The sequence below is a fragment of the Cetorhinus maximus genome, unplaced genomic scaffold, assembly GCF_964194155.1.
Source record: "Cetorhinus maximus unplaced genomic scaffold, sCetMax3.hap1.1 HAP1_SCAFFOLD_1233, whole genome shotgun sequence".
Lineage (NCBI taxonomy): Eukaryota > Metazoa > Chordata > Chondrichthyes > Lamniformes > Cetorhinidae > Cetorhinus > Cetorhinus maximus.
The window spans coordinates 18,021-39,504 of NW_027597175.1; the positions used below are offsets into that span (position 1 = coordinate 18,021).

The window sequence follows — 21,484 nt, forward strand, 5'->3', positions numbered from 1 at the left end:
TTGAATGGAGGAGTCATTATTGCTATTTTCCAATCTGATGGGACCTTTCCAGAATCTAGGGAATTTTGGAACATTAAAACCAATGCATCTACTATCTCAGCAGTCAGTTCTTTTAAGACTCTTGGATGAAGCCTATCAGGACCTGGGGACTTGTCAGCTTTTAGTTCTAATAATTTTCTCACTACCCTTTCGCTGGTGATTATCATTGTTTTAAATTCCCTCCCTCCCCCTTTCACCTCCCAATTCATAATTATTTCTGGGATCCTATATGTATCCTGTATAGTGAAGACAGACGCAAAATATCTGTTCACTTCATCCGCCATTTCCTTATATTCCATTATTAATTCCCCATTCTCACTCTCCAGGGGACCAATGCTCACTTTACTTATTCTTATCCTTTTTAAATACCTATAGAAACTTTTACTATCTGTTTTTGTGTTTCTAGATTGCCTTCCCTTGTTCACAAATTTTTCCCTCCTTATTAATCTTTTAGTCTTTCTTTGCTGTTCTTTATATTCTGTCCAATCTTCTGACCTGCCGCTCATCTTTGTGAAATTATACATTTTTTCTTTCAATTTGATACTATCTTTAAATTCTTTAGTTAGCCACGGTCCTTCCTGTAGAGTCTTTTTTTCTCACTGGAATGCATCGTTCCTGAGTATTCTGAAATATCTCTTTAAATGTCTGCCACTGCCTCACTACTGACCTATCCCTTAACCTAATTTCCCAGTTCACTTGAGCCAGCTCTGTCTTCATGCCCCCATAATTGTCCTTCTTTAAATTTAAAACACTAGTCTCAGGTCCACTCCTCTCTCCCTCAAACTGAATGTGAAATTCAATCATATTATGATCACTGCTACCGAGGGGCGCCTTCACTATGAGGTCATTAATTAACCCTGTCTCATTGAACATTGCCAGATCGAATATAGCCTGCTCTCTGGTTGGTTCTAAAATGTGCTGCGCTAAGAAACTGTCCTGAAAACACTCTATGAACTCATCACGCAGGCTACCTTTGCCAATCTGAGTTGTCCAATCTATAAGTAGATCAAAATCACCCATGATTATCTCCATTCTTTCTCACAAGCGCCAATTATTTCTTCCTGTATACCCCACCTTACAGTGTGGTTACTGTTAGGGGGCCGGTAAACCACTGCCACAAGTGACTTCTTACCTTCACTATTTCTCATCTCCACCCAAACTGATTCTACATCTTGATCTCCAGAACTAAGGTCATCTCTCTTCATTGTACCAATGTCATCCTTAGTTAACAGAGCTACCCCATCACCTTTTCTGAGCTTCCTGTCCTTCCTGAATGTCACATACCTTTGAATATTCAGGTCCCAGTCTTTAGCATCCTCCAGCCATGACAGGGTAATGGCTGTCACATCAGACGTACTTATTTCTATTTGTGCTGTCAATTCTCCTGTCTTGTTTCGAATTCTCCGTGCATTCAGATACAGGGCCTTTAGTTCTATCTCTTATTATCTTTATAACCTCTCACCTTATCATTAGTTACTGTGCACATTTCTTGCTAGACATGGGTATTAAGAGGTCTATCACCATGGCGTGCAGATGGAGTTAGGATACGGGGAATCAATGATCTCGTTGAATGATGGAACAGGCTCGAGGGGCAGAATGGCCTCCTCATGTTGCTGTTTTTCTATGACAATCAGTACAAGAAAAAATTCAAGCAAAATCTCTTCCAACACTTAACCATTGAAGGAAAGAGTTTCGTATCTGAATGTTACAGAGGACGTGGTTCCACACTGACCACCCATTGGCCCAGTACACATCCAGCAGGTTGCAGTGATCTTTGATCGCCTTGCTATACTGATCTCTCGAACTCGATGTTCCTCTTTAACATAATTCCCAGAGACAATAGGGAGAACTCTTGATGTGTCCACAATATCTCTTCCGGTGGGGTTCAGTTAGCGGAGAGTTCTGTAAGCTGCAAATTCCAAATGTTTCCTGTGGCCCAATTTGTCTCTCTCTCTGTCTCCTTGTCACTCTCTCTCCGTCTCTCCCTCTCTGAGGGAGCACCGCATTATCAGAGGGACAGTACTGAGGGAGCGCCGCACTGTCGGAGGGTCAGTGCTGAGGGAGCACCGCACTGTCGGAGGGTCAGTACTGAGGGGGTGCCGCACTGTCGAAGGGTCAGTGCTGAGGGAGCGCCGCACTGTCGGAGGGTCAGTGCCGAGGGAGCACCGCACTGTCGGAGGGTCAGTACTGAGGGAGCGCCGCACTGTCGGAGGGTCAGTGCTGAGGGGGCGCCGCACTGTCGGAGGGTCAGTGCTGAGGGAGCGCCGCACTGTCGGAGGGTCAGTGCTGAGGGAGCGCCGCACTGTCGGAGGGTCAGTGCTGAGGGAGCGCCGCACTGTCGGAGGGTCAGTGCTGAGGGAGCGCCGCACTGTCGGAGGGTCAGTGCTGAGGGAGCGCCGCACTGTCGGAGGGTCAGTGCCAAGAGAGCGCCGCACTGTCCTGGGGCCAATGTTTATCCCTCAACCAACGTCACTAAATAAAAAGCAGATGACCTGGGTCATTAGCACTTTGCTGTTTGTGGGATCTTGCTGTGCGTAAATTGGCTGCTGTGTTTGCTACATTACAACAGGCAGCACACTTCAAAACAGCTTCTTTAGACTGATACATCAGGAATAGAAGGAGATACTGATTGGGGTGGGACAAACAGGGGTAGGGAGAGTGGGCCATAGAGATGGGCTGAAAGGCCTCTTCCTGTACTGTAATGTTCAGTGTGTAGGTTCCTATGCGCGCAGTAGTGTATCCAGAGTTAATAGGCGTCCAGGGTGACCGTTTGAAATTGGAGTGATGAATGCTGGCTGTGTAATAAAGTGCAGGAACCTACTCCAGAAATGGTATGTGACCCTCTGGTCAAATATAGGCCCTTTATCAGGGAATGGTACATTACCCAGCTGCTCCTAAACATAGCCGAGATTCCAGAGCTCTGGAATACAGGCAGTCACTGGATTAAGCTGGGGAAATACCAACAGCCTGAGTGTTCACTGAGCTGAAGCACACAGCAATTTGGTTAGGATTACTGCACACACTCCTGGCGTCTCTCACTGAGGCATTCAGGGTGGTCTTGATCCCCTCGAGGCCCTGGGATACCCCTCTCATGCCAGAGTCAGAGTCCTGGGTTTGACCCACCCCCACTCCAGAGATTTCACTCCAATATCCAGGCCGGCACTCCCAGTCCCACGACTGAGGGAGCGCCGCTCTGTCAGAGGGTCAGTGCTGAGGGAGCGCCGCACTGTCGGAGGGTCAGTGCTGAGGGTGCACCGCACTGTCGGAAGGTCAGTGCTGAGGGAGCGCCGCTCTGTCGGAGGGCCAGTGCTGAGGGAGCGCCGCACTGTCGGAGGGTCAGTGCTGAGGGAGCGCCGCACTGTCGGAGGGTCAGTGCTGAGGGAGCGCCGCACTGTCGGAGGGTCAGTACTGAGGGAGCGCCGCGCTGTCGGAGGGTCAGTGCTGAGGGAGCGCCGCACTGTCGGAGGTGCCGTCTTTCAGGATGAGACATTAAACCGAGGCCCCGTCTGCCCTCTCGGGTGGGTGTAAAAGATCCCACGGCCACTATTGGAAGAAGAGCAGGGGGGAGTTCTCCCCGGTGTCCTGGGGCCAATATTTATTCCTCATCCAACATCACTAAAAACAGACGATCTGGGTCATTATCACTTGTTCGATTTTGAGAATTGTGATTGAACTATGACCGAATTCAAGAGAAACTCCATGAGATATTTCGGAGCTGGGGGTAATGAACTCAGTCAAATGAGGCTCAGTAATTTCTGGTTGAATCAATTCACAACTGAAGCCTTGCGGCCTTGTCTTAAACACACACTCTCTGTGACAGAATTCACTCCTCACAGTCCCCAACCCAGGTGCAGAGTGACACCCCCCCTAAAACCCCCCCTAAAACCCCCCCTAAAACCCCCACTGATCACTGGACTGATAGTGACACCCCCACTGATAGGATGATACAGAACAGAGTTATACTGCAGGCAGGCCAATGGGGACGTTTAGCTTCCCCTATCTCTCTTTCTTCATCCATCTGCCTCTTTGTCTCATTCCCTCTCTCCATTTCTTTCTCATTCTTCCCTATCTTTCTGCCCCTCCATCTCTCTGGGACTTTCTCTCCTGCCCTGCGTAATTGCTGCTTTCCTCTTTCTCTCCCTCTCCACCCTCCCTCTCTCCTCTCTCTCCCACCCTCTCTCTCCACCCTCCCTCTCTCCCACCCTCTCTCTCCCACCCTCTCTCTCCCACCCTCTCTCTTTTCTCCCTCTCCACCCTCCCTCTCTCCTTCTCTCTCTCCCTGCTTCTCTCTCTCCCTCCCTCTCTCTCCACCCTCCCTCTCTCCCTCCCTCTCTCTCCACCCTCCCTCTCTCCTTCTCTCTCTCCCTCTCTCTCCCTCCACCCCCCTCCTCGCTCCTTCCCTCACTCTTTGTTTCTCCCTCCCTCTCTCCCCCTCCCTCACGCTCCACCCTCCCTCACTCCCTCTCTCCACTCTCCCTCACTCTCTCTCTCTCCTTCTGTCTCTCTCTCTCTCCCTCTCTCTCACCCTCCCTCACTCCCTCTCTCCACCCTCCCTCACTCCCTCTCTCCACTCTCCCTCACTCTCTCTCTCTCCCTCAATCCCTCTCTCTCTCCTTCTGTCTCTCTCCCTCTCTCTCTCTCTCTCCCTCCCTCTCTCCCTCTCCCCCTCCCTCTCTCCCTCCCTCTCTCCAATGCCCTAATTAAGTTCTGGCTTCACTGAAAATACCTCGATGATCTCAGTCGGTGCCTGTGCAGTGAGGGCTCGGCTGCTGCTACAGGGTGTGGAGCCTCCCCTATAAGGTCAGAAAGTGCCAACAGCACATGTGAGGCATCAGTTAGCTCATCACATCAGCAAAACACCACGAGTGAGGGGAGCCTCGAAACCCAACACCACGAGTGAGGGGAGCCTCGAAACCCAGAGTGAAGGGGGGACTTTGAAACTGAGTGAGAGAGAGAAAGAGGGGAGGGGGACCTCGAAACCCATAGAAAGAGAGATAGAGGGGCAAGGGGGAACCTCGAAACCCAGAGATTGAGAAAGAGGGGCAAGGGGCGACCTCGAAACCCAGAGATTGAGACAGAGGGGCAAGGGGCGATCTCGAGCCCCATAGAGAGAGATAGAGGGGCAAGGGTGGACCTCGAAACCCATAGAGGGAGATAGAGGGGCAAGGGGGGGACCTCGAAACCTATAGAGAGAGATAGAGGGGCAAGGGGGGACCTCAAAACCCAGAGATTGAGATGGAGGGGCAAGGGGGGGACCTCGAAACCCATAGATTGAGATAGAGGGGCAAGAAGGGACCTTGAAACCCATAGAGAGAGATAGAGGGGCAAGGGGGACCTTGAAACCCAGAGATTGAGATGGAGGGGCAAGGGGGACCTCGAAACCCAGAGATTGAGATAGAGGAGCAATGAGGGACCTCGAAACCCAGAGATTGAGATAGAGGCAATGGGGGACTTCGAAACCCAGAGATTGAGATAGAGGCAATGGGGGACCTTGAAACCCAGAGATTGAGATGGAGGGGCAATGGGGGACCTCGAAACCCAGAGATTGAGATAGAAGGGCAATGGGGGACCTCGAAACCCAGAGAGAGAGAGATAGAGGGGCAATGGGGGACCTCGAAACCCAGACATTGAGATAGAGGGGCAATGGGGGACCTCAAAACCCAGGGAGAGAGATAGAGGGGCAAGGAGGGACCTTGAAACCCAGAGATTGAGATAGAGGGGCAAGGGGGGACCTCGAAACCCAGAGAGAGAGATAGAGGGGCAAGGGGGGACCTCAAAACCCAGAGAGAGAGATAGAGGGGCAAGGGGGGACCTCGAAACCCAGAGAGAGAGATAGAGGGGCAAGGGGGGACCTCAAAACCCAGAGAGAGAGATAGAGGGGCAAGGAGGGACCTCAAAACCCAGACAGGGATTTGGGGGGGTAACTCGACACCCAGTGGGGGTGGGGGAACCTGACACCCAGAGAGGGGGAGGGGGGTACTTGACACCCAGAGAGATGGGTGGGGGGAAGGGGGCCGGGGGGGTGGGGGCAGGGTGGGGTCCTCAATGCCCAGAGAGGGGGTGCCTTGAAACGCAGGATGGGAGTGGGGGGGGCCACCTGGACAAACAGAGATGGGGGCCCTCGAAACCGTCTCAAAGTGGGTCCTTCCTATGGGAAAAACTTTAACTTCTGAATCCCGATAAGGATCACAATCCCAATAAGGACCACGGTCCCGATAAAGATCCCGATCCCAATAAGGATCCCGATCCCGATAAGGACCACGATCCCGATCCCGATAAGGACCACGATCCCGATAAAGATCACAATCCCGATAAGGATCACGATCCCGATAAGGATCACGATCCCGATAAAGATCACAATCCCGATAAGAATCACGATCCCAATAAAGATCACAATCCCGATAAGGATCACGATCCCGATAAAGATCACAATCCCGATAAGGATCACGATCCCGATAAGGATCACGATCCCGATAAAGATCACAATCCCGATAAGAATCACGATCCCAATAAAGATCACAATCCCGATAAGGATCACGATCCCGATAAAGATCACAATCCCGATAAGGATCACGATCCCGATAAAGATCACAATCCCGATAAGGATCACGATCCCGATAAAGATCCCGATCCCGATAAAGATCACAATCCCGATAAAGATCACAATCCCGATAAAGATCACGATCCCGATAAGAATCACGATCCCAATAAGGACCACGATCCCGATAAAGACCATGATCCCGATAAAGACCACGATCCCGATAAGAATCACAATCCCGTTGTCTTTCAGTTGGTTTCAGATTCACTCACGGGGATGTGGGCTTCGCTGGCCAGGCCAGCATTTATTGCCCATCCCTAATTGCCCTTGAGAAGGTGGTGGTGAGCTATAGTCCATGGGAGGTCGTGGTATTGTCACTGGACAAGTGAAGCAGAGACCCAGGGTAATGGTCTGAGGACCAGAGTTCAACTCCCACCACAGCACACGGTGAAATTTGAAATCAATAAAAGCTTGGCATTAAAAGTCCGATGATGACCACCATGGAACCCATCTGGTTCACTAATGCCCTTTAGGAGAGGAAATCTGCCATCCTTACCCAGTCTGGCCTACACGTGACTCCAGACCCACAGCGATGTGGTTGACTCTAAACGCTCTCTGAAATGGCCGAGCGAGACACTCGGCTTTATCAAACCGCTACAACCCAGTCAATAAGGAATGAAACCGGGCAGACCAGCCGGCATCGACCCAGGCACCGGAAACGACAACGGCAAACTCAGCCCTGTCCACCTTGCAAACTCCCCCTTACTAACATCTGGGGGCTAGTGCCAGAATTGGGAGAGCTGTCTCACAGGCTAGTCAAGCAACAGCCCGACATAGTCATCCTCACGGAATCATATCTTACAGATAATGTTCCAGAGACCACCATCACCATCCCTGGGTATGCCCTGTCCCACCGGCAGGACATACCCAGCAGAGGTGGTGGCACAGTGGTATACAGTCCCGAGGGAGTTGCCCTGGGAGTCCTCAACATTGACTCCGGACCCCATGAAGTCTCATGGCATCAGGTCAAACATGGGCAAGGAAACCTCCTGCTGATTACCACGTACTGCCCTCCCTCAGCTGATGAATCAGTGTTCCTCCATGTTGAACACCACTTGGAGGAAGCACTGAGGGTGGCAAGGGCGCAGAATGTACCACCAAGAGTGGCTCGGTAGCACCACTACTGACAGAGCTGGCCGAGTCCTAAAGGACATAGCTGCTAGACTGGGTCTGTGACAGGTGGTGAGGGAACCAACAAGAGGGAGAAACATACTTGACCTAATCCTCACCAACCTACCTGTCACAGATGCATCAGTCCATGACAGTATTGGTAGGAGTGACCACCACACAGTCGTTGTGGAGTCTTCACATTGAGGGTACCCTCCATCGTGTTGTGTGGCACTACCACTGTGCTAAATGGGATAGATTTTGAACAGATCCAGCAATTCAAGACTGGGCATCCATAAGGTGCTGTGGGCCATTAGCAGCAGCAGAATTGTACTCAAACACAATCTGTAACCTCATGACCCAGCATATCCCCCACTCTACCATTACCATCAAGCTAGGGGATCAACCCTGGTTCAATGAAGAGTGCAGGAGGGCATACCAGGAGCAGCACCAGGCATACCTAAAAATGAGGTGTCAACCTGGTGAAGCTATAACACAGGACAACTTGTGTGCCAAACAGCATAAGCAGCAAGTGATAGACAGAGCTAAGCGATCCCACAACCAATGGATCAGATTTAATCTCTGCAGTCCTGCCACATCCAGTTTGAATGCTGGTGGACAATTAAACAACTCACTGGAGGAGGAGGCTCCACAAATATCCCCATCCTCAATGATGGGGGAGTCCAGCACATCAGTGCAAAAGATAAGGCTGAAGCATTTAGGACAATCTTCAGCCAGAAATGCTGAGTGGATGATCCATCTCGGCCTCCTCCAGAGGTCCCCAGCATCACCGATGCCAGTCTTCAGCCAATTCGATTCACTCCACATGATATCAAGAAACGGCTGAAGACACTGGATACTGCAAAGGCTCTGGGCCCTGACAATATTCTGGCAATAGTATTGAAGACTTGCGCTCCAGAACTTGCCGCACCCCTAGCCAAGCTGTTCCAGTACAGTTACAACACTGGTTTGGGTTCTGCCAGGGCCACTCAGCTCCTGACCTCATTACAGCCTTGGTTCAAACATGGACAAAAGAGCTGAATTCCCGAGGTGAGGTGAGAGTGACTGCCCTTGACATCAAGGCAGCATTTGACTGAGTGTGGCATCAAGGAGCCCTAGCAAAACTGGAGTCAATGGGAATCAGGGGGAAAACTCTCTGCTGGTTGGAGTCATACCCAGCACAAAGATGGTTGTGGTTGTTGGAGGTCAGTCATCTCAGCTCCAGGACATCACTGCAGGAGTTCCTCAGGGTAGTGTCCTCGGCCCAACCATCTTCAGCTGCTTCATCAATGACCTTCCTTCCATCATAAGGTCAGAAGTGGGGATGTTCACTGATGATTGCACAATGTTCAGCACCATTCACAGCTCCTCAGATACTGAAGCAGTCCACGTCCAAATGCAGCAAGACCTGGACAATATCCAGGCTTGGGCTGACAAGTGGCAAATAACATTCATGCCACACAAGTGCCAGGCAATGACCATCTCCAACAAGAGAGAATCTAACCATCACCCCTTGACGTTCAATGGCATTAACATCGCTGAATCCCCCAATATCAACATCCTGGGGTTACCATTGACCAGAAACTGAACTGGACTAGCCATATAAATACTGTGGCTACAAGAGCAGGTCAGAGGCTGGGAATCCTGCGGTGAGTAACTCACCTCCTGACTCCCCAAAGCCTGTCCACTATCCACAAGGCACAAGTCAGGAGTGTGATGGAATACTCCCCACTTGCCTGGATGAGTGCAATTCCCTCACTCAAGAAGCTTGACACTGTACAGGACAAAGCAGCCCCGCTTGATTGGCACCCCATCCACAAACATTCACTCCCTCCACCACCGACGCACAGTAGCAGCAGTGTGTGTACCATCTACAAGATGCACTGCAGCAACTCACCAAGGCTCCTTAGACAGCACCTTCCAAACCCACAACCGCTACCATCTAGAAGGACAAGGGCAGCAGACACATGGGAACACCACCACCTGGAAGTTCCCCTCCAAGCCACTCACCATTCTGACTTGGAAATATATCGGCCGTTCCTTCACTGTCACTGGGTCAAAATCCTGGAACTCGCTCCCTAACAGCACGGTGGGTGTACCTACACCACATGGACTGCAGCGGCTCAAGAAGGCGGCTCGCCACCACCTTCTCAAGGGCAATTAGGGATGGGTAATAAATGCTGGGCCCAGCCAGCGACGCCCACATCCTGTGAAAGAATTTTTTTAAAGTGTCTCCACAAACTCTCAGCCCCCTGCCCACCGCACCCCACTTCAGCCCACCACAGGGCTTCCTATCCCAAACCCCTCCCCACTTCAACCGGTCAAACAGAGTGGACCCTTTCCTGAACATAGAAGACTGAATGGAGGTGGGGGATTTACTGCTGGGCTCGGAGTGGGGGTGGGGGTCCCTGGGGGCTCGGAGTGGGGGTGGGGGTCCCTGGGGGGCTCGGAGTGGGGGTGGGGGTCCCTGGGGGCTCAGAGTGGGGGTGGTGCTCCGTGGGGGCTCAGAGTGGGGGTGGGGGTCCCTGGGGGCTCGGAGTGGGGGTGGGGCTCCCTGGGGGCTCGGAATGGGGGTGGGGGTCCCTGTTGGGCTGAGTGAGGGTGGGGTCCCTGGGGGCTCGGAGTGGGGGTGGGGCTCCCTGGGGGCTCGGAGTGGGAGTGGGGGTCCCTGGGGGCTCGGAGTGGGGGTGGGGGTCCCTGGGGGCTCGGAGTGGGGGTGGGGGTCCCTGGGGGCTCGGAGTGGGGGTGGGGGTCCCTGGGGGCTCGGAGTGGGGGTGGGGGTCCCTGGGGGTTCGGAGTGGGGGTGGGGGTCCCTGGGGGCTCGGAGTGAGCTGCAAACAGTGGGATCTTTCTCTGCAGTGTTTGAAAGGTACAGTTTGACATTTCTGGTTAATTGAATTGTGGGAGGATCTGGTGGAATTTTTTACCCTCCACACAATCTGTTTCCCCACTAAACAGGGTTAAATTACCAGGGCAGCTCACACAGACTGGGCTTGTATTCCCTCGAGTGTAGGTTAAGGGGGGGATCTAATTGAGGGGTTTAAGATGAGTAAAGGATTCAATAGGGTCGATAGAGAAACTATTTCCTCTGGTGGGGAAGGGGGTCCAGACCAAGGGAGGAGAACCTTAAAACTCAAGCCAGGCCACTCACTTTTATACAGGGACAGAGCTGTACCAACCAGCACTGACCCTCCGACAGTGCGGCACTCCCTCAGTACTGACCCTCCGACAGTGCGGCGCTCCCTCAGCACTGACCCTCCGACAGTGCGGCACTCCCTCAGTACTGACCCTCCGACAGTGCGGTGCTCCCTCAGCACTGACCCTCCGACAGTGCGGCGCTCCCTCAGCACTGACCCTCCGACAGTGTGGTGCTCCCTCAGTACTGACCCTCCGACAGTGCGGCGCTGCCTCGGCACTGACCCTCCGACAGTGCGGCGCTCCCTCAGCACTGACCCTCCGACAGTGTGGTGCTCCCTCAGTACTGACCCTCCGACAGTGCGGCGCTCCCTCAGCACTGACCCTCCGACAGTGCGGCGCTCGCTCAGTATTGACCCTCCGACAGTGTGGCGCTGCCTCGGCACTGACCCTCCGACAGTGCGGCGCTCCCTCAGCACTGACCCTCCGACAGTGCGGCGCTCCCTCAGCACTGACCCTCCGACAGTGCGGCGCTCCCTCAGTGCTGATATGGTGAGTGCTGTCTGGAATGGAGGGGGGGTGGTTAAGATTGAGGGGTGGTGCTCGAACCTACACACTCCCTAGCCCTGGGCTAGCTCTGGGCCGTGGTGTGGCCAGTAATCCCTCATTGGTGCTTTAATTTTCCGCCTTATTTCTGCAGTGACCAATCAGCTCCAGCGCATGATCAGCTCCATCTTTGATGTCCTAGTCCACAGTAAAACCATTCCTGCCCTGGCCCTTCCCCCAGCTCGCTCCTTATCTCTGCTCCCTGAATTCCAAGGGACGGAGACTTGTGATTATCTGGATAACTGGTCCAGCTATTCTGTGCCAAGCCTGAGTGGACCACATCAAACCCCCCTGGCTCCTGGTCCAGTCCCCTGAAACCCTTCCTAATTCCAGCCTCATCCTCTGGGTATTTCCCCTCCTTCAAACCATCAGTTTTAAAATTCATTCACGGGATGTGGGCGTCGCTGGCTGGGCCCAGCGTTTATTGCCCATCCCTAGTTGCCCCTTGAGAAGGTGGTGGTGAGCTGCCTTCTTGAGCCGCTGCAGTCCATGTGGTGTAGGTACATCCACCGTGCTGTTAGGGAGGGAGTTCCAGGATTTTGACCCGGTGACAGTGAAGGAACGGCCGATATATTTCCAAGTCAGGATGGTGAGTGGCTTGGAGGGGAACTTCCAGGTGGTGGTGTTCCCATGTGTCTGCTGCCCTTGTCCTTCTAGATGGTAGAGGTCTTGGGTTTGGAAGGTGCTGTCGAAGGAGCCTCGGTGAATTCCTGCAGTGCATCTTGTAGATTTTTTTTAGTTCACATAATTTATTGTGAAGTAATTTACAATGAGAGAGACATTGAGCACATTGTCGAACATTTTCATACATCAGCTGATAAAACAGTCCATGTGAGTTTAGCAACTACCCAACACGGTCAACCAAGAGTTACGGTCGAGTGGTTTAGTGAATTGGGTGTAAACACGCTGCTGTTACTGTGCGTCGCTGGTGCACGGAGTGAATGTTTGTGGGTGGGGTACCAAGCAAGTGACGTCGAGCTTCTTCCTCTAAACCCCTCCCTCCTCCACCCTCACCTCCAGCAACAAATGCGAGGGGCCCACGCCTCTTTTGTGACAATCCTGATGAGCTGCCTGTGCCCTGTCTCACCCAGGGGGGGTCTGCTAGCTTTCCTGGCCAACCTCCTCAGACACTAACGCACCGTCCCTGCCCCCACCCCCACCCTGAGCCCTGAACTCACCTGCTTCTTGAGATTCTCTCCTCTCTCCCCTCACTCTCCTCTCTGAATGCATCTCGACCAGGTGAGGCAGCTCCTGTGCTGCTGACCCTGCTCCCCCAGAACTGCCGACCTCCCCTCCTGAGCCCCAGCTTAACCGAGATTGTTCACCGTCCTCTCTCTTCAGGTATTGTCCATCTCTCCTTTAACTCTGCTGCCCTCACCCCATCCCTCAGAACACAACAGCCCGTAACTTCCCCGGCCCCTGCAAACTCCTGTCCCACCTCCAACCTGCCTTTCCTCGCCCAAGCCATTTAATGTGTTGTCACCTCCCAAGTTGGTTCCCGCCTTTTCCAGGGTCCCGTGTTTGAATCCCTCCAATCCGGCTTCGTTCCCAGCCTCAGTACTGAACCCACTCTTATCAAAGTCACAAAGTGCGGCTGTGAGGAGGGTAAACAATCCCCCCCTCATCCGCCTCGCCCTGTCCGCAGCCTCTGACACGGGTGACCACACCATCCTCCTCCAACGCCCCTCCGCTGTGGTCCAGCTGGGTGGGATTGCTCTTTCCGCCTTCCATTCTCATCGGTCGAATCCTGGGCGGAGAGTCACCAGCCCCCTGCTCCCACACCGTTACCTCTGCTGCCCCCCAAGGGTCAATCCCAAGTCCCCACCCCATCTCTCATCTCCACACTGCCCCTCGGCAACACCCTCCGGAGGCACAGAGTCAGTTACCGCGTGTACACTGCCCTCGCCCAGCGGTCCCTCACCACCAGCTCCCTCGCCCAGCGGTCCCTCACCACCAGCTCCCTCGCCCAGCGGTCCCTCACCACCAGCTCCCTCCACTCCTCCGCTCTCTCTGAATTGTCCGGCTGCTTATCCGACATCCAGTACTGGATGGGCAGAAATTTCCTCCGATTCGATATCGGGAAGACTGAAGCCATTGTTTTCAGTCCCCGCTCCGATCTCCGTTCCCTAGGGACCGGCTCCATCCCTCTCCCCCCGCCCCCGGGAACAGTCTGAGATTAAACCAGTCTGTTCACAGCCTTAGTGTCACATTCGAACCCGGGGGATGAGATTCCGACCTCCTATTCGCCCATTTCCACCCCCGGAACATTGCCCGGATTCACCCCCCCCGTCTCAGCTCATCAGCTGCTGAAGCTCTCACCCACACCTCCACTACCTCCAGACTTGACCATCCCAAAGCTCTCCTGTGACGTGTTTCGGGTGAGGAGGGTGTTAACTCGCTTGCAGATGCTTTCGAAATAAATGCAAGTCATTATTATCAAAAAAAAACAGCCTCATTTTCGACCCTCATCTCCCTGAAATGATTGACTCTCAGGCGAGATTTGGTGAACCAAAGCAAGGGTGGGATGGCCAGAGTTTGGAAGTGAAAGGCTGCAAAATAATAATAATAGCCCCCATTCGAGGGTTGTAGCTCCCAGCTATTGTGGGAGCTCAGTCCCACTCAGCCGGCCTCTGGGACTGTATCGCACTCCCTTAAAGGATATTTGGGAAAGTATAACCTGCCCCTGTTGGTCAGTCGTTCCCGAAGATAGTGCTAAATTTAGCCCAGTGACAACTCCGCTCGCTGCCCTGTCTAAACCAGCAACTACTGGGGAAACTGAGCAACAGCAGGTCCCCGTCCAAAGATCCCTGTTACCCCACCCCCGGGGGGTATTTTAATCCCCCGGCCATGTGCGGGAGGACCGCAGTGCTGGGCGTTGTTGACAAAACCTGCGGCAGGTTGGCCACTGCACTCACTGTGCCTCGGGGAGGACCCTTTAAGTTCTGAGCCAGGAGCTGCCCTTTAAGAGGTGGGGGCTGCCCTTCTGGACACCCGGGAAGGCACGTGTGAGCGTAGGCAGCAGGTAAAGTCCCTCTACCGGCGGGACACGGGCTGATCACGCCACGTCCACGTTCTGGTTTCTCTATCAAGATGCCCCTCGGGTTGGGGGGGGTGGGGGGTGGGGGAGGGGAGAGGCAGCCCCTCCTGCTCTTGGTAGCCCCACCAGCACTGGTTAAAGGCAATCCCGACAAAGAGAGATTCGCAGCGACAGTTCAGTTCCAGGTTACCAGCCGAAAGCATCGCCAAGTTGCAAAAATAGAATTTTTTAACCCGGGTTTAAATAGATTGCTCAGGATCAATTAGTTCTCGATAGACTGGGTCGAGGTCTCCTCTCTGCCTGTACCCCAGGGAGGTTATAATTAGTTACAGTGCAGTGGTTATTCTGGTCTCCAAGCATCATCCACTCTCCGTTTACACACCATTCCTGACATTCCTTAGCAAGCAGCCAACACTCCAGCTCCTTCCCCAGCCTAATGCAATCGTGCACCAGTCTAGACTGGCACAGGGACAGGGCGCTAGTCTAGACTGGCACAGGGACAGGGCACTAGTCTAGACTGGCACAGGGACAGGGCGCTAGTCTAGACTGGCACAGGGACAGGGTGCTAGTCTAGACTGGCACAGGGACAGGGCGCTAGTCTAGACTGGCACAGGGACAGGGTGCTAGTCTAGACTGGCACAGGGCACAGGTCTAGACTGGCACAGGGACAGGGCGCTAGTCTAGACTGGCACAGGGACAGGGCGCTAGTCTAGACTGGCACAGGGACAGGGCGCCAGTCTAGACTGGCACAGGGACAGGGCGCTAGTCTAGACTGGAACAGGGACAGGGCGCTAGTCTAGACTGGCACAGGGACAGGGCACTAGTCTAGACTGGCACAGGGTGCTAGTCTAGACTGGCACAGGGACAGGGCGCTAGTCTAGACTGGCACAGGGACAGGGTGCTAGTCTAGACTGGCACAGGGACAGGACGCTAGTCTAGACTGGCACAGGGACAGGGCGCTAGTCTAGACTGGCACAGGGACAGGGCGCTAGTCTAGACTGGCACAGGGACAGGGTGCTAGTCTAGACTGGCACAGGGACACAGTGCTAGTCTAGACTGGGACAGGGCACTAGTCTAGACTGGAACAGGATGCTAGTCTAGACTGGCACAGGGACACAGTGCTAGTCTAGACTGGCACAGGGACACAGCGCTAGTCTAGACTGGCACAGGGACACAGCGCTAGTCTAGATTGGCACAGGGATACAGCACTAGTCTAGACTGGAACAGGGACAGGATGCTAGTCTAGACTGGCATAGGGACAGAGCACTAGTCTAGACTGGAACACAGGGACAGGGCACTAATCTAGACTGGCATAGGGACAGGGCAATTGTCTAGGCTGGCATAGGGACAGGGCAATTGTCTAGACTGGCACAGGGACAGGGCAATTGTCTAGGCTGACAGAGGGATGCAACACTCTCCACCCCCCCCGCCCCCCCCCCGCTCTCCCCTTGCAGGGAAACTCTGCACATCTTGAAAGAACGTGGACGAGTCCTGAAGGATTCTTACTTTAAAGATAGCCCATGATATTTAAGGTGATGAATTATTAGCACTGAGAAACCCAATACCCGACCTCCCCGCACAGTCCAGATGGAAGACGTCAGCCTGCCACTTTTGGGCACCTCGTAAAACTGAGATGTGTCTCTCCTGAACAAGATCACCTTGAAAAATCCCGAAACTCGAACCAGCTAGGAATGAATCATCCGTGACAATCTCTCTGTGCTTCCTTCGCTCAAGAACATAAAAAGGTTTGGCTGTTAAAACCGTGATTTTAAACGCCAAAATAACAAGATTGGGAAATTGCCTATGGAGAAAGAAAACAAAAACAACTTTAAACGCTTCCAGAGCTCCTGTGGAACTTTTCAAAAAAAAACTTCCCCAAAAAACTTCGGCGAAACTTTAAAAACTTTTCCGGGAACTTTTGTGAAACTTTAAAAAAACTTTTCCAGGGACTTCCGTAAAACTTTAAAAAAACTTTTCCAGGAACTTCTGTAAAACTTTTAAAAAACTTTTCCAGGACTTCTGTAAAACTTTTAAAAAACTTTTCCAGGACTTCTGTAAAACTTTTAAAAAACTTTTCCAGGAACTTCTGTAAAACTTTAAAAAAACTTTTCCAGGACTTCTGTAAAACTTTAAAAAACTTTTCCAGAACTTCTGTAAAACTTTAAAAAAACTTTTCCAGAACTTCTGTGAAACTTTAAAAAACTTTTCCAGAACTTCTGTAAAACTTTAAAAAACTTTTCCAGGACTTCTGTGAAACTTTAAAAAACTTTTGTTAAGAGCTTAAAAGGAGCTTTGGCAGAATTCTTGGGACAATGGTAACCTTTGGGGAGAACTTTGGACTTGTCCCCTCGCCCAAAAATAATAGTGTATATATATATTTTTTTAAAAAATTCTTGCCCACTTACTTTCCTCTGCTGCTTTTCCCAGGCTGGGTCCAGTAGTAGATCTCTATCCCAATCGTCCTCCTGTTCCATGTAATGCTCGGCCACATACGTGGTGTGGTTGTATGTGATGTGGGTTTCAACTTGGGTCATTTTTTACCCTGTTTGCTGATTCCTTCTCGAGTGCAATGAATTACTTTTTCTCTCTCTAATAGAAAAGATTCTATTCTCTCTCTCTCTTTCTCTCTCCTGATTCCCCCCCAGCACCTGGCACTGAGTGTGAGGCTTCTGATTCAGCTGCAGACCTTAGCTCCTCGGTAACTGCTGTGTCAAACCAGCCCCTGCTCCAAACCCCCACAGGCAACCGGGACTCCCAAATAAGTATTGAACAGCCCGGGGGGCGGACCCCCTTCCAATTGGACAGGCGACCCGCCCTGTCCACCAATCAGGTAGGGCAGAGGGCTTGACTGAGGCTCAGCATTTCAGGCTGGAGGTTGGAGTTGGGTTTGAGGGTGTGGGTGGTCTTCGGGGACACCCCTGAGGTTCCTGATGACCCCCTTCCTTGCCCATTTCACAAAGCCTGGGGAGTTAATGCAGCGGCCGGTGTGTCCAAACTCACCAGGTCCCGTTCACCCACCATCCCCGGGTATTTCACTCAGTTACACTGGCCCCTGGTGCACATCAATATTAAACTTCTCATCCATCTTTAAAATCCCACTGCGCCCTAACCCTAACCCTGTAACCTCCTCCAGCCGCTACACCCCCTCCCTATCCCTGTAACCTCCTCCAGCCCCTACACCCCCTCCCTATCTCTGTAAACTCCTCCAGCCCCTACAACCCTCCCTATCTCTGTAACCTCCTCCAGCCCCTACACCCCCTCCCTATCTCTGTAACCTCCTCCAGCCCCCACAACCCCCTCCCTATCACTGTAACCTACCCCAGCCCCTACAACCCTCCCTATCTCTGTAACCTCCTCCGGCCCCTACAACCCTCCCTATCCCTGTAACCTCCTCCAGCCCTTACACCCACTCCCTATCTCTGTAACCTTCTCCAGTCCCTACACTCCCTCCCTATCTCTGTAACCTCCTCCAGCACCTACAACCCTCCCTATCTCTGTAACCTCCCCTAGCGCCTACACCCCTCCCTATCTCTGTAACCTCCCCTAGCGCCTACACCCCTCCCTATCTCTGTAACCTCCCCCAGCTCCTACACCCCCTCCCTATCTCTGTAAGCTCCCCCAGCCCCTACACCCCCTCCCTATCTCTGTAACCTCCCCCAGCTCCTACACCCCCTCCCTATCTCCGTAACCTCCACCAGCCCCTACAACCCTCACTATCTCTGTACCTCACCCAGCCCCTACAACCCTCCCTATCTCTGTAACCTCCCCCAGCCCCTACACCCCTCCCTATCTCTGTAACCTCCACCAGCCCCTACACCCCTCCCTATCTCTGTAACCTCCCACAGCCCCTACACCCCCTCCCTATCTCTGTAACCTCCTCCAGTCCCTACAATCCTCCCTATCTCTGTAACCTCCTCCAGCCCCTACACCCCCTCCCTATCTCTGTAACCTCCTCCAGCCCCTACAACCCTCCCTATCTCTGTAACCTCCTCTAGCCCCTACAACCCTCCCTATCTCCGTAACCTCCTCCAGCCCTTACACCCCCTCCCTATCTCTGTAACCTACCCCAGCCCTTACACCCCCTCCCTATCTCTGTAACCTCCTCCAGCCACTACACCCCCTCCCTATCTCTGTAACCTCCCAAAGCCCCTACAACCCTCCCTATCCCTGAAACCTCCACCAGCCCCTACACCCCTCACTATCTCTGTAGCTCCCCCAGCCCCTACAACCCTCCCTATCTCTGTAACCTCCTCCAGCCCCTACACCCTCCCTATCTCCGTAACCTCCTCCAGCCCCTACACCCCCTCCCTATCTCTGTAACCTCCTCCAGCCCCTACACCCCCTCCCTATCACTGTAACCTACCCCAGCCCCTACAACCCTCCCTATCTCTGTAACCTCCTCCGGCCCCTACAACCCTCCCTATCTCTGTAACCTCCTCCAGCCCGTACAACCCTCCCTATCCCTGTAACCTCCTCCAGCCCTTACACCCCCTCCCTATCTCTGTAACCTTCTCCAGTCCCTACACTCCCTCCCTATCTCTGTAACCTTCTCCAGCACCTACAACCCTCCCTATCTCTGTAACCTCCCCTAGCGCCTACACCCCTCCCTATCTCTGTAACCTCCCCTAGCGCCTACACCCCTCCCTATCTCTGTAACCTCCCCCAGCTCCTACACCCCCTCCCTATCTCTGTAAGCTCCCCCAGCCCCTACACCCCCTCCCTATCTCTGTAACCTACCCCAGCTCCTACACCCCCTCCCTATCTCTGTAACCTCCACCAGCCCCTACACCCCTCACTATCTCTGTACCTCCCCCAGCCCCTACAACCCTCCCTATCTCTGTAACCTCCTCCAGCCCCTACACCCTCCCTATCTCCGTAACCTCCTCCAGCCCCTACACCCCCTCCCCATCTCTGTAACCTCCTCCAGCCCCTACACCCCCTCCCTATCACTGTAACCTACCCCAGCCCCTACAACCCTCCCTATCTCTGTAACCTCCTCCGGCCCCTACAACCCTCCCTATCTCTGTAACCTCCTCCAGCCCCTACAACCCTCCCTATCCCTGTAACCTCCTCCAGCCCTTACACCCCCTCCCTATCTCTGTAACCTTCTCCAGCCCCTACACCCCCTCCCTATCTCTGTAACCTCCTCCAGCCCCTACAACCCTCCCTATCTCTGTAACCTCCTCTAGCCCCTACAACCCTCCCTATCTCCGTAACCTCCTCCAGCCCCTACACCCCCTCCCTATCTCTGTAACCTACCCCAGCCCCTACAACCCTCCCTATCTCTGTAACCTCCTCCAGCCCCTACAACCCTCCCTATCCCTGTAACCTCCTCCAGCCCCTACACCCCCTCCCTATCTCTGTAACCTGCTCCAGCCCCTACACCCCCTCCCTATCTCTGTAACCTCCCACAGCCCCTACAACCCTCCCTACCCCTGTAACCTCCTCCAGCCCCTACACCCCCTCCCTATCTCTGTAACCTCCTCCAGTCGCTACAATCCTCCCTATCTCTGTAACCTCCTCCAGCCCCTACACCCCCTCCCTATCTCTGTAACCTCCTCCAGCCCCTACAACCCTCCCTATCTCTGTAACCTCCTCTAGCCCCTACAACCCTCCCTATCTCTGTAACCTCCTCCAGCCCCTACAACCCTCCCTATCTCTGTAACCTCCTCCAGCCCCTACACCCTCCCTATCTCCGTAACCTCCTCCAGCCCCTACAACCTTCCCTATCCCTGTAACCTCCTCCAGCCCTTACACCCCTCCCTATCTCTGTAACCTACTCCAGCCCCTACACCCACTCCCTATCACCGTAACCTCCTCCAGCACCTACAACCCTCCCTATCTCTGTAACCTCTTCCAGCCCCTACACCCCCTCCCTATCTCTGTAACCTCCTCCAGCCCCTACACCCCCTCCCTATCACTGTAACCTCCTCCGGCCCCTACAACCCTCCCTATCTCTGTAACCTCCTCCGGCCCCTACAACCCTCCCTATCTCTGTAACCTCCTCCAGCCCCTACAACCCTCCCTATCCCTGTAACCTCCTCCAGCCCTTACACCCCCTCCCTATCTCTGTAACCTTCTCCAGTCCCTACACTCCCTCCCTATCTCTGTAACCTCCTCCAGCACCTACACCCCTCCCTATCTCTGTAACCTCCCCCAGCTCCTACACCCCCTCCCTACCCCTGTAACCTCCTCCAGCCCCTACACCCCCTCCCTATCTCTGTAACCTCCCACAGCCCCTACAACCCTCCCTACCCCTGTAACCTCCTCCAGCCCCTACACCCCCTCCCTATCTCTGTAACCTCCTCTAGACCCTACAACCCTCCCTATCTCTGTAACCTCCTCCAGCCCCTACAACCCTCCCTATCTCTGTAACCTCCTCCAGCCCCTACACCCTCCCTATCTCCGTAACCTCCTCCAGCCCCTACACCCCCTCCCTATCTCTGTAACCTACCCCAGCCCCTACAACCTTCCCTATCCCTGTAACCTCCTCCAGCCCTTACACCCTCCCTATCTCTGTAACCTACTCCAGCCCCTACACCCACTCCCTATCACCGTAACCTCCTCCAGCACCTACAACCCTCCCTATCTCTGTAACCTCTTCCAGCCCCTACACCCCCTCCCTATCTCTGTAACCTCCTCCAGCCCCTACACCCCCTCCCTATCACTGTAACCTACCCCAGCCCCTACAACCCTCCCTATCTCTGTAACCTCCTCCGGCCCCTACAACCCTCCCTATCTCTGTAACCTCCTCCAGCCCCTACAACCCTCCCTATCCCTGTAACCTCCTCCAGCCCTTACACCCCCTCCCTATCTCTGTAACCTTCTCCAGTCCCTACACTCCCTCCCTATCTCTGTAACCTCCTCCAGCACCTACAACCCTCCCTATCTCTGTAACCTCCCCTAGCGCCTGCACCCCTCCCTATCTCTGTAACCTCCCCTAGCACCTACACCCCTCCCTA

The 21,484-nt window shown here is 53.7% G+C and overlaps 1 protein-coding gene across 1 annotated transcript in view; it reads right to left on the reverse strand.

Annotated features, from left to right (window-relative positions):
* The window catches only part of LOC144675941 (alpha-actinin-2-like), a 35,273-nt gene extending 18,020 nt beyond the window's left edge, over window positions 1-17,253 (reverse strand). Inside the window, exon 1 of the mRNA XM_078536460.1 lies at window positions 16,928-17,253. Coding sequence (XP_078392586.1) covers window positions 16,928-17,056 — 129 coding nt within the window. The 5' untranslated portion in view covers window positions 17,057-17,253. The remainder of the gene's footprint in view (window positions 1-16,927) is intronic.
* Between the last annotated feature and the right edge of the window lie 4,231 nt (window positions 17,254-21,484).